We start from the raw sequence: 13,742 nt of genomic DNA, 5'->3' as shown, positions 1-13,742 counted from the left end.
TAGCCAGATTGAAAACCCATTGCAATTAAAACACTCAACGCAAGAATATTTTATCAATCAATGACAGAGGACTACACCCTGATTTGAAAAAGGCAAATCCGGTGAAACTCGTGTCATCAGGAAGGGCATCATTTGTAATGAGATAATTAAAAATTTGGAGGACAAAACAATTTGCCGCAGTTCTCCGGGAGTTTCCTTTTGCCTTTTAATTTGCATTTGCTTGGAAAGGGTTAGCCAAGAGGTTCCTGTGAGGAAGCAGACAATCACAGTGGCTTGGTTTTAGAGATACACAAGCAAGTTGTTTTTCTGTGGGCGAACAGCATCAGTGACTGCTTTCAGAGACACGCAAATGTCTTTTTCCCAGAGGTGGATAACATTAGTGACTGGGCACAGAATTACATTAGAGCGTGCAGAAAAGTAGTGACATAGTTCAAATAGATAAGTGTCTTTTTATTAAGGGAGGAACAAATCAGTGGCTCACTTCAGATGGATGGATGCACTTTTTTTCTGTGGGAGTGAATGAGTTCAGAAAGATCCACATGATTTACCTCTGGACACAGAGTGAAAATCAGCGACTCACTTTTTATGTGATAGGTGTGTCACAGTGACTTGTTTCAGAGCGGAAGCAGGACATCACTATCAGTGGCTTTAGGGAAGGCTGAAAAGGGCCCCAACGTCTCTCCGAAGTTTCATGGCTCCAATTGGTTGGCCTGAATCACCTAAAGTTGATAGACATCTGAAATCGTAGCTCGAGATTCGACCCGTAGCTTGGGATGCAAAAAACGTGGGGGGACCTCATGACAGGTCTAACTCCTAACTCCCTTAAGCATGGTCAAGCGGCCTGTGGGTGTTTAGTAAGGAGTTTGACAAGAAGCGTCCGGACCGTGGGGATATGGGGCACAGCTTGCTCCCCGCCACACCCCCCACAGGGCTCCACAGTGCTAAACACCAGGACATTTTATAGGTGAACAGTATATTTTTCCCAGCTACTGCCTCATTTGAAAGGCCATGCAGCTCAAGACAATGCCCCGGCCGCTCATTCTCAGTCATCCTTGGCAGCAGTTTTCACTTGCGTCTTTTGTTTCAAATAATTCCCTGTCAATGGGCAGCCGTTTAAGTGCCACAGTCAACTCTTCACCATTTGGCCAATTGTTGAGGGACCTGCTCACCTTACCAGCTTAAGATACCTTAACAATAACATTGCAATTACTGCTGTAAAATATATATCTTTTGTTAGTATTGCCTTTCTATGGCTTTTAGTCAATTGGCACAGTGATGGGACATTGGCAAAGCAAAGGACTCACCCACACCCTGTAGTTACCTACCAAATCTGTCTGCTACCTATACAGTTCAAATGAGTAACGAAATAAAGCTCCTTATACAAATGTCAATTTGTATCCATTATGTCTACTAACAACATGCCAAAAAAACTTCTTTTCCCTTAACAACATGTTTCCATATATATCCTTATGGAAACATGTTGTTAATGGAAAATAATATCATTGACTTTATTTCTACATCCCAAATCGAAAACTACAAGTCCCAGAGTACAACATAATCCAAGTTCGAACATTCCCTGTTTCACACCACTGTAGTTTCAGCACTTTAAGGTGCACACTCAAATACTTTTGTAGGAAGGACACCTGGATATAGAGATTGTCACACACTTCAAGCTTGCCGTTACATGATATTATTATAGCCACATAAAAGCAAAACCCCCTTTTTCTGGCATGTTGTTAGCAGACATAATGGATACAAATTGACATTTGTATAAGGAGCTATATATATATATATATACACACACACATATATGCATACACACACACAACGTGATTATAAGACAAGACATTGAAGTAGTCCTTGAAAGCCATGTGCACCAAGTAAAGCTTAGAAAGTATGTGGTCAAGGGCATATATTTCAGAGTGGGCTACCCGCCTTGCTTCTGTGGTTAAACAAAGTGGGTGATCCTGGACAAATAATGTAATATCACTGTGCCTTCTACAGACATTGGATTCCTTAGAAGTTATTAAGTTTACACTATTCAAAATGATCTTCCTTACAATGGAGCTTATTTAATGATTTTAGGGACACAATGTTGTCCGCTTGTGCTCCTGTTTGTGGCCCCTGCGACTATCATCATAGTGGTATTGTTGTACTAGCTCTCCCTCCCTCACCTAACAATTAATTTGACAGGCAGATTTAAAGGCTCAGCAGGCAATCCATCAGTGCAACAGACCGTGGTAGAACCAGCATTCATTTCCTGTAGTGTTTCTGACAACCACCCAAGTCACTTGGCCTGCCCAGAGTACTTTCCCGCAGTCAAATGAATGATAACTCTTTAAAAAGCATTGCACACATTCTGCTCTTTTCATTGGTTCTTGGTATTTTATGATCTGCATTGAGCAGGGTAATGCTGATTTGTGGCAATGTTGATATGTGCAGATCTGAAAATATAGGGTTTGTTGTGGTGTGTAAATTCTAAATATGTTTTGAGTTGTTTGGAGCAGTGGTTAATCTACGCTCCAGGTTGCTAATGTAAATTGTTTACGTGGTTATCTGCAATGTCTATCAGAGTGGTGTTTAAGGAGTTTGGAGAGATGCACTGGCCTATCTGTGGTCAGTTAGTTTGGTGTACAAGGCAATTTAGTGTAGATACGTGTCTTCAAGTGGCGTTTCAGTGCATTGTAAAAACAAGCAATGCAATATCAGTCCACAGCCAAGAATGGCATGCTTAGATCAGAGTTACATTCAGAGAAAAAAGTAGTTTTAAGATTTTTCCAGAAAGTCCAACAAGATTGTACTGATCTAAGTGACGGGGGTAGAGAGTTCCAGTTTTTGGAGGCGATGACCAGGAAGCTCAACACTCCAGATCTCTCAGGATGATGTTTAAGTGGGAGTAGTGAGAGTGGGTAGGTGTAGCTGATTGTGCTTTTTTAGTTTTTGAGAGAGGAATCTGGGGGCCATCTCGACCAAACATTTGTGAGTAATGGCCAAAGTTATGAAAATAATTCTCTCCCGAATGGGTAACCAGTGCGCTCTTTTTCTAGCGGCAGAAATGTGATTGTGCATTGGGATGTTTAATGTGGCTCTTAATGCATGGTTTTGGATGACCTCTAGTTTCTACAGCAACTCCCTTCAAATTGCCCATTGACACCTCAAAGACATTCCAAATCTAGTGTCACTCAGTTCTGCATGGGAATATTGTACACTGCAGATGGACATGCACCATGCACTAGTATTTCACAAAGCTACTATTTTAAGTGTTAAGTTATCCTTACCCCAGAATGTTTTGGCTTAGTTTTGCCCATGGCAGAAGGCAAGCCTAACAGTACATGGGTAGCTATTTTATCTGACAAATCCCAGCTATCCTGAATTGTTGCAGATGATCGTTTGATGTGCCAAGGTTGTGTGCATGATGGATACCTTTGTCAAATAATGACTACATATAGATGGGCTTATCACAAAGGTTCTTCTGGGGGGTATAGGTCTTGAATATATTAAGACGTGCAGGACAGTTTAAGGTGGGATCTGCAACATTTAGCTCTCCAGGTGTACTGGGCAAAAAATGCCATCATCCATTGCTGCGTAGACCAAAATATCTGCAGAGACGCAGGATGCAGACTCCTGGTTCAAGTTTTCAAATGTCAGTTGTGAAATAATTAACCATACCTGGCTTTTAGGCTCATAAAAAATAAAATAAAACATGTTAAAAAAAAATGTGCCTGCATGTGTTTTTGTGTGAATGTGCTTGTGTGCAAATGAATGTATGCAATTGGGTGTGTATGTGTTTGGGGCCAAGATGACGCCTGTGGTCACTGAGAGCCACATAATGGACACCTTCGGACCATTTATTGAGAGAACTGCAGGACTGTATTAAGGCACCACCATGAAAGGTGGGCAGGGTGGAAACATATTGTTTAGACAGGTCTCTTTTTGGGTACTAGGAGCATGAGAATGTGGTTCACGGGGGCATTGCTGGCATGTATTTATTCAACACCAGCCTAATTACTTTCTTTGGATACAAAAAGCCTGAAGGGGGGGACATACATCATGATCTGGTCTGGGCAGTGCAGGCATATATTGTTGAGAGACCTAGTCTTTCCTAGGGACAGCCAGCATCAACACCTGTTACAAAATGTTCCTTGTACTATTGGAGTGTTTAATATGTTGCCCTGCAGAGCAGAGTGGAAATCCTACTTTGTTTCCCGCTTTTTCACAATCTTTTCCTGTGAAATGCACGGTTGCAGCCCATTATTTTATACATTTCAATGGGGAAGCAGCGGCCAAAAGCATACTGTGTTATGTACAGGTGTGCGTTCCTGGCAAAATGTTTACATGCATAAACATCACCATATTGTAACCAATTTGCATTCCTTTTGCCAAAACCAATACGGACTGAAATATGGTGTTGTTTATGCCGTAAAAGTGCAAAGTTAAATAAATACATTTATTTGTTCTGGTCTTGCCAGGCAAGACATTTCTTCACAAATATATAATTGCAATGAAAGTCGGCATTCCACACAGTGCCGCGTGATTTGCTGCGGGAGGAACCTGGAAATTAAAACGTCCCTCCCACATTGCTGATGGTCACACAATGCCTATATACTGGTCGTTTGGCATTTCCTCGGCTGAGGCCTGGATACAAAGGAAATCAGTGGTAGAAGGTGTGGGTTGTGTGCTTGCACCGCTCCTCTTTTCAGTATGTATAAATGAGATTGTATGCAATATCACTAAATTATGTAGCAGTTACCTAAAACCCCATCTGTGCTGCAGTCCCAACTCAACTTCCTGAATGATAATTGCTTTAAGGAAAGGCTAATAATTGAAACAAGAAAGAAAATATGGCATGCAATGCGTGATATTCCTGCAGACTTTTCTTTAAGCTGCGAGGTGAAAACAAAGAAAAGATTGATACATTTGATTATCTGGTGGTGTGATTAAATAAGTATGTTAGTTTGGGTAAGCAATTGCCTAAAACTGCTCTGATTTCGGAAAGGTGAAGCGATGGAACCAATATGTTTGCTTGAAGGTCTGGAAGCAAAGCTGTAAAACCTGCAAAGGAACGTTTCAGAGCCCAGGAGGTTCCTGCTGCCTTCCATGGGTCAGAGAAGTGGCACCTTGGAAACACATTCAGCTTTGTGGACAGGGGCAGAATGTTCTGGGATTTAAGTGGAGGAGAATTGCCTTGGAGGCCTAAAGGCAAGGGTTTTCTCAAGGAATGGCCCATCTATTGGTGACCTCAGCCACGTACGAGGACATGATTATGAGGGAAAAGGGCAGAGGGGATACGCTGAAGGATCCCTGTACATGATTCTTGAAAGTGTAAAACGTTTCCAAGTTTCTATAGCTTCATGTGCCTGCACCAAGAAACCTTTCTGATGGGTATTTGCACGGATTACGTTTGAAGAAGGTTTGCGGTGAACCTTGATTTAGTGGATTGGGAAGAAGGACAGATAAGGTTTGGGGAGATGGTTTTGCTTACTCTTATATCTCAGCTGAAGTTTGCATTTTACCGTTACAATCTTTGGAAAATCAAAGTAAAAACATGTTCTCAAAAAGACCTTGAGGTTTCACTAATGGGTCTCCTTCGACACCATTGTTTTTGGAGATGGGCTTTTTGAGGATTGATTTTACTATTACGTTAAATGTGCTGCTGTATTGGGTTAAGATCTGGACCTCCCCACAGTTAACAGAATACAGGCGTGCCCTAGAAGATGTCAAAGTTGCACAGTGCATAATCCTCTCTCTTGGCCAAAGCCTCTGCAACATTTTCTTAGGTGCCTAAACCCAAGCATGCTATGGCATAGTCCCGGCAGGTTGAACCATCGAATATGCAGAGAGTTGGAAATGGCACTTAGGGAATGGTATCTGAGAGATATGGTAGCACAGTCCAGATTTGGATTGCGTAGATCATTAACAAAATATGTGGAGGTGAAGGAAATATTGTATTTTGAACAACATCTCGACAGTATTAACCCAGCCCAACAATGAACACTCTACAATAAACTGCACCTGGCTATACTAGCTTTGGCAAACTTCACTGGAATCTGGGAAGCCGAACACCGGTTTTCATCCATACTCAAAAAGAGAAGTGGGTCCATGTCCCCCATATAAGAGAGCCTGAGGATTTTAGCGAAGACCGATACTGAAGAATTCTATGACTCCGGCATTCATTACAGCATTATTTTCTTGTACATCATAGGAGAAATCCTATGCGACTACAGGGTGCCTGCATATCTTCAGTGGGCATGGAGGTTGGGAACCAGGAGGTTACTAACGTGTGTAAAAGCATTTCATATGTTGTGGTAAAAATATAATTCAATTGGATTTGTTATTATTCAATATAGGCCTGGTGTTTTTTAAAGAACAATCTCAAGTGGGAAAAACTTTCTTTGATATTCATCTCTTGCATCCTGGTGGAACCAACATAGACATTTTTTAAATAATAATTAAAATGTTACATCGATGATGGGCTCGTTTAATACAATGGATTATGATGTGATGGTAGCTCTTTTTATGGACAGGAGATTTTAAAGATGAACATATTGTTCGATGGATGTCTAATTTCCAATAAACGTGATGGATTGATGATCAGAACAACATAGCTATAATTTTCATGTTTGAAATGTGCTCCAATGTGATGGGTCAAATGTGATCTTATACTGCAAAGGATCGTCACCAACCGCACAGTTCAGCACTAGAAGGCAGTAGCAGAGGCAGCTTTTGGTTCTGTGGGGCCGGATAATAGGGTGCCAGCGGGAGGCTGGAGGCACACTGTGCACACACTGGGCACCGGGGGAAGCGGCCCCCCCTTAACCCCACCCTGGCTCTGCCACTGCCAGAAGGTATTGGCGGGACCTCATATAAGGACGGGGAGCCACCTGTGAAAAAGATATGAGATGCTGGCGGTTGAAAGCGGGAAGGAAAATTGGTGAAGGACCAGCGGCTGGAAATGCAGAGGGGCGCAGAAAAGGAATCTGCCATGGAGGTGGCGAGCAAAGCAGGCTTAGATGTAGGTCAGCAAAAACACATGGAAACGGGAGGGTGGGGGGAATCAAAAATGAACAAGCTAGAAAAAAGGATGTAGCGCATTAAAGGAATCTGATGTGGCGGTGGTGAGGGGTCTCTGAGGAGGATTTGTGTTTGAAAAGAGATACCTGAAAACAGGCATTGGGTAAGAGCTGGAAGGCCTCATTCTTCTCTCATGGGAGAATCCGGCAGAAAAAGCCTCGTGGCATCTGCCTCCATGATCATGGCCTCTCCACCGCTTTCTGCACGATTCACTGTATGAAATGGTGTCCAGCATAGCCAAGCGGGCAGACCCCTGGGACCCACGTCCATCAACCTTATGTGTGGAATCCAAAAGGGTCTCCGTAATTTTTTTACACTTTTGGGAAGGTAAACTCTAGGTGTGAATCAAGATGCTGTTTCATTTTTTGCATTGTTATACTAAAGTGCGGCACACAGATAGTGTCCCTCCAGGTCACCAGAAACTCTGTCTTAACTTGAAAATCAGTGTCTGCATAGCAGTCAGACATAAATGCTTGAAAACGAATTTAGCGTGTTCATAGGCCGTGAACAAAGAAAGTGCCAGCCTTATGAAGACACGTAGAGTCTTTTGATGAGCTTCTTCTCAGCTACAAGAGGGTACACATGGCAAAGGACTATGGGCCTCATTACACCGGTGCCGGTAATCCCTTAGCGCCATACTACGAGGTCCCTCAGCGGGTCCCGTCCTTAACGTGTGGCCAGACCACACGTTAAGGAAGGGACCCGGTGAGGGACTTCAGGGCAAATAACCGTACCGCTCCTTCCCCATTCCCATTGAGCCCTGTGGGGGCTCAAATGGAAATGGGGAAGGGCCTTGGTGAATGGGGAATTACCGCCCCGCCAACCTTGGAATGGGGCGGTAATTCCCCCATTCACCAAGGCGGACTCTGTAAAATACTGGCGGCAACCATGGCGCTAACAGCGCCATGGTTACCGCCGTCCGTGTAATTAGGCCCTATGTCTGGAAAGCAAACAAACTTCACCATCCGTGTGTGTCTGTTTTGTCAGTCAAATAATGAATATGTGTAGAGCTCCGTTGTTTCCCAGTTAGGTTTGCGCTTTACAACTCCCATACATACATACATACATACAATGATTATTTACATTGTATAGAACTCGTTCATGAAGGGACATGGCAGCACATATCAATGTCTATGATTAGAGAAGATTAGGCCTACAGTCCCCCTCTAGTCTAACCATTTAGCTGCCTGTGTCTTTCCTATCTACCCCACTTGTTATCTGCAAACGAGATTGGAGCTCCCCACATTCTACTCCTCACGCATAGCCCACAAATGCTCATATGTACCCCCCATCCCACTCACTTCCACTACCCATCTCTCCACATATTGCAGCCTTATTGGAGATGGTATTACTAACAAGGAACGTAAATGTAGAGAAGGTGATGTACGTGGCTCAGTGGACTATGCAAAGGAGACCAATGCCCCATCTCCTATGGGTACAGTGATGTGCCATGGGTCATCATGTTCGAGTCTGGATCCATTCCAGCTCTCCCCCTTCATTTAATAAAAGAAACAAATATGATTGGGACAGAATCTAGCAGAGACTTAGGAAAAATCTTTGGTAAACATCTAAACTTATGAAATGCAGAAATGCTCATTTGAAGTGGGCAACACAAGAGTGTTGTTTGGTCATGAAAATATTTTTCAAAGAAAATGTCCATTTAACATTTTAACACTATGGGCATCATTATGGCCATGGCACTCCCGTAATGAAGGGTACCGGTACGGGACCGGCACCGTTCATTACGGGATGCCTCATTACGAGGTTCCCTTGCAGGACCCGGAACAGACGTCTGGTTTTACCAGACGTCCTTTCCGGGTCCCGCGAGGGGACCAAGGAGCCATTATAAACGGGCCTGTTATTAGCTCCATCCCCATCCCCATTCTCCATCCCCATTCTCATTGAGCCCTATGGGGGCTCAAATGGGAATGGGATGGGTTTTTTCAATGAGCAATTACCGGGTCCTCCAAGGTCCTCCAAGGTTGGAATGACCCCGTTATTCCTCATTGAAGGAACCCGGTACTGGAACCCGGTATGGAGGCTGAGCATGGCTACCTCCATACTCGTAATGAGGGCCCTATGGGTGTGTGTGTGTTTCCATTGCATATACGTGTGCGTGCGTAGCCATAACCATGCATTTACACAATTTAAATATGAATCAGATATCAAAGGGATCTTTACCTATGGAGGTCCTGTCTCTTGGATGATTCTTTGCTTCATTATTGTCTTTGTCAAAATCACCCAAAATGTCCTCAAGACTGAACGAAGCTGCTCTAGGATGAGATACGTCACATGGCTCAATATTGACATTGCCAAAACATGGAACCTCGCTCCCTCCACAGTCACTAATGTCAGTGTCAAGAGTTCCTTCTTGTTCAGTCCTATTTCCTTTAAAGGTGGTTTTCAGAAGCTGATTTTGTGAATAATTATCTTCCGAAAGCGTGTCCGACTCCTTTGATGTCCGGGGCCCTTCCCCCATGTTAATTTTCAGTTTGTTCATATAATAATAATATTTGTCTAGCACGCTTCCACAACCATCATGATCAGAAGGAACCTCAGACTCATCATCCCAACATAACCTCTGCTGGGTTGGCACTGCTTTCATCAGCCCGAAGGTCTCCTCCGAGCTGGATTTGGGGCTTTCTGTGGATTCAGTGCTAGACCTTGATGATAGTAGCTCACTGGCCAAGTCTTTTAGGAAGCCCGTTGCTAAGCACGTTCTACTAATTTTATCAGGTTCCATTGAGCACCCAACTAAGTTGCACCCACAGCCCATGCACCAGTTGTTCCTTGAAGGATTTTCACTTGAACAGATGGGACAAACTTTGATTGACGCTTTGCCTGTAGGCTCCAGTGCGATGCTCAACAAGGAACTGTTATCAGACATGAGGGGCTCTTCCTTGCAGATGCTGCGGCCAATATGCTCCAGTTCACTATTGCTGAAATTTCCTGTTTCAATGTACTTGTCAAAATCCAGTTCACTATCTTCGCTCCTTACTTCCCGCCGGTCATTTACTATAAAGGTCCTACCTGTTATATCCCCACATTCAGGTGTTGATTTGGCTCTCTGACCTACACAGCTGCCAGTCATTGCAAACCCATGCACTAGAGATTTCATGCCATTTTTATTTATGTGGTGCTCTACAAAGCAATGTCTGCTTTCTTGCTGCTTTTTAAGTTTGTCTTTGGTGCTCGCTCCTTCGGAGTTCTTGTACGCAGATGTGTAATCCGGATCCATGTATTTGTCAATAATTCCCATTGTCCACTTTGCTTCTCTGTTCCAGCCTTCACTTTTGCTACTTATCTCTGAGATGGACGAAGTGTTGCTTTCGGGGATACTGGTGCGCACATATGACACACGTTTTCCTGGCTGAGGCAATGCACCGTAGGACGACCCATAAATACCCTTGCTCTCGGTATCGTATCTGAAACCAGGTTCCATCTTTCTTATTCCAGGCACACATTCATCATCAGAGCTATCTTCCAGTGGCACCCAAAAATAATTTCCATCTCGAGTTCCAAGTGTGTCTTTAGTTAAAGAACGAACTGCTTCATAAACATTTCTGTCTTGGGACACTGCACAGGATGACTTGAAGTGTGCATCGCCCATTGCATTAGAACAATGCACCCTGTGTATGTTACCATCAAATTGATTTAATCCACCAAGTTGCATGACTCTGTTTTCCTTGTCTTTTCTTATTCTAGAATGATTGATGACTGGATGTTCTTTCCAGTCCTCTTTCTTTACATTATAGAGAGACTCCTTCCCAGAAAACATTGTGCCGTCCTTGTGATAGTAAGTCGGCTGGCCTCGGTCTTCAATGCTTCGCTTTACACCCACACAGGAGCTCCTGCAAGCATTGGATGCAGTGCTCGAGCTGTAATCCTGAGGCCAATGGGGCAATGAAGAATGTAGTCTGTTGGCCTCCCCCTCACACTCCTGTGATGCTCTCTTGCCTTCTTTTCTTTGAGAGAACTGAGCCTTGTGAGGTATAATTGAGCTTGTTTGTTTGTGGTCTTCAACGTGACACTTCTTGAGGAATTTCTGGGCCCAACCCATCACATGCTTGAGTTTCTGCGTTTCTGGGATGCAGCTATCCTCGAGTAAACTATCATCTAGATCAGAAACAAAACTCCTCCTCAGAAGGCTTCTGTTTGTCTCTAGGTTGTCGATAATTGTCTCTTGCTTTTTTATGGGTAAGTGTGGTCTTGGGGTCTCTTGGATGTCGTCGTCTTGTTCATTATCGCTTTGCTGGGGGTCCCCATACCTGGGAGATTCTTCTTGTTCATTGTCACCCTCAACAGGCTTCACAGCTGCAGGTTCAACAGCTGGTGAGCTCTGTTCATCATCCTTTTCAGCAAGGCTAGTGGTGGTCTTTTCACCACTGAAGAATGCCAAGCGTTTGGACCGGAGAAACTTTAGGTTCTGTGTGCGAGGTGTATCTACATCATTAACATCATCAGGGTGAGGCTGACTCTTTGCTTCTCTTCTCGAATGGTCCATCTGAAAAAAAGCACAGAAAAAGTTACTGTATTGATATTTTGTTGTTTCACAGCAAATCATTACTTTAAGAAGTCTTTCCAGTTGCATGGGCTTGTGTGTACTCAATTTTTTACTGTAGAAAATGTATGGGGCATTTTCCAAAGGCAGTCCAACTTTGTACCGGAAATACGATCATTGGAAATGGCTTTTAATATGCAAAGTTTATTTGCATACTAATAGTAAACATTGCTTCTTCAAACATTATTTTAAACTACTTACTGCTTACACATTGAATCACAGTGTGGTAGAGCAGGTGTGTGAGTACATAGAACACTATGGAACAAATCCTTCCTTTAACTGCTCAGATGATCAACTTAAATAGTCACTCTTATAATAATGCAGCCCTTTTATGTAAAGGGTGGTATTTAGGCCGCTGGTGGTAAAGCAGTAAGTGGTATATAATGCTGGAGGAGAAATAGTGCCCATTACTGAAGGGAAAAAAAAATCATTACCACCAGTGCTACCAGGGCACCAGTGCTACCATTTCTGCTGGTGATAACATTACCGCTAGTAATAAATGCATTACCGCTAGTTGTCACTCAATTACAGAAGAAAATTACACCTAAAAATAGTGGTAATTACCACTGGAAATAAGATGATCTTTAGCTACTCTTAAACTAGACAACATCAAAATCAAATCAGTTGACATTACCAGAAGTGTCAGTCAGGTGCCATACCTAAATGTTTTAAGGCATATGTAGGGGCGGGGAGCACCACATGAGTAACCATGTTCACTGACCTAGTTCAAGGAGTTCCAGAATCTTTGACACATTCTCGAATCTCCAAGAATCTCCCCTCAATTCTCGTTGGGGAAGTTTGAGGCAGCTGCAGAAATTTGAGTTGATTCACAAAGGGAAGTCTGAGTAGGTCTCAATTGCTCAGCAAACTAGCTCAGTGGATTAACATACCTCCTATAAGCACTTATGTGCAGTGTGTAGATCACGGGTTGGAATGCACCGAGGGAGCAAACAGACTTTTACCCTTCTGAACTCAGCAAAATTAGTACGACTGGAAAATGACTTGCGCTGTTGCGCCAAGAAACAATTCTGTTTGTGCCTTGCACTGCACAAACCTCAAGTGATATTTCTCAAATCAGCTTGAGAAGGTTGAAACTCAGAGTCCTCCCTTCCTAGAGTTAAACGTGTGCTCTACCGGGTTGGACACAGATGTCTGCAGCCCGTTCCCCAAAGCATTGCACAGTCTTGCCAAAGACTTATAGAAATGAATATTATATTAATATAGCACAAGTAACATAAGATACACGCAAGGCACATGTACGTATACCAGATGTCTCCACCTAGAACCAACCTTCAGTTATGACCTCAAACAACGCGTTAGTCTCAAGCTCCGCCCAGCCTATGTGAGGTTACAACTCGAGCTGTTAATGGCAGAGATTTCAGAGGCCAGGTTAGAGAAGGATTGCTTCCTAGCTGCATGAGACAGTGCAATCACAGCGTGTGTTGGAAGTATCTGCGGATCCGCCAGTGTCAGCTCGTGCACTTAAGAAGCTGTGTATGTCAGGTTGTCCACATCGTTGTGTGGGCGGGCCTCCGTTGAGGCCCAAAGGACATGACGGCCCGGACGTGATGTCAGGGGAAGGGGGAGGGACAGGGAAGGTTTCGGCAGTTCCGCCGATGTATTTAATAAAGAAGGTTGCAGCATACCCCGGCTCCCGCGTGACATTGCTGCGTAGGCAAGGGCCTACCCAGGGGACGCTTCAGTGAGAAGCGGAGCCCCAACACTGGCGACGAGCGGGCACGGACTCCCGCTGGCGCCGTGCAGAGGTCTGCGGTCGAGCAGTACAGCGCATCGGCGCGCCTCGGGCACAGCACGTCATTCTGTACGGCCCCGCCTCCCGCGTGACAAGGGCCCGGGAACAACACACGGGCACACGCGCTCACCTCTCTGCCACACGAGGGAGTGTATGCACGCCCGGTGAGCCCAGCGAACGGGGGAAAGCGCTCGGAGGAGTCCATCCTCTCGCTCCACGTCGTGGAACACGCCCCCCCCCCCCTCCCAAGAGCGATGGGAGGCCGGGCGGGCTCTGAGAACCAAAGCCGTGCCAAAAAGGGGTGAGTGAAGGAAGAAGTCCCTCCACACGCAGCAGGAGCGCTGCTAGAGCGGACAC

At 44.3% G+C, this 13,742-nt stretch overlaps 1 protein-coding gene across 1 annotated transcript in view; it reads right to left on the bottom strand.

Moving 5' to 3' along the window:
• LOC138510328 (uncharacterized) overlaps positions 1-13,742 on the bottom strand; it is a 746,277-nt gene that overhangs the window by 692,464 nt on the left and 40,071 nt on the right. The window contains exon 2 of the mRNA XM_069625883.1: positions 9,253-11,575. Coding sequence (XP_069481984.1) covers positions 9,253-11,575 — 2,323 coding nt within the window. The remainder of the gene's footprint in view (positions 1-9,252; positions 11,576-13,742) is intronic.

The sequence above is a fragment of the Ambystoma mexicanum genome, chromosome 6p, assembly GCF_040938575.1.
Source record: "Ambystoma mexicanum isolate Mex_15411 chromosome 6p, UKY_AmexF1_1, whole genome shotgun sequence".
NCBI classification, from domain to species: domain Eukaryota; kingdom Metazoa; phylum Chordata; class Amphibia; order Caudata; family Ambystomatidae; genus Ambystoma; species Ambystoma mexicanum.
This window is presented reverse-complemented; position numbering and strand designations above follow the sequence as displayed.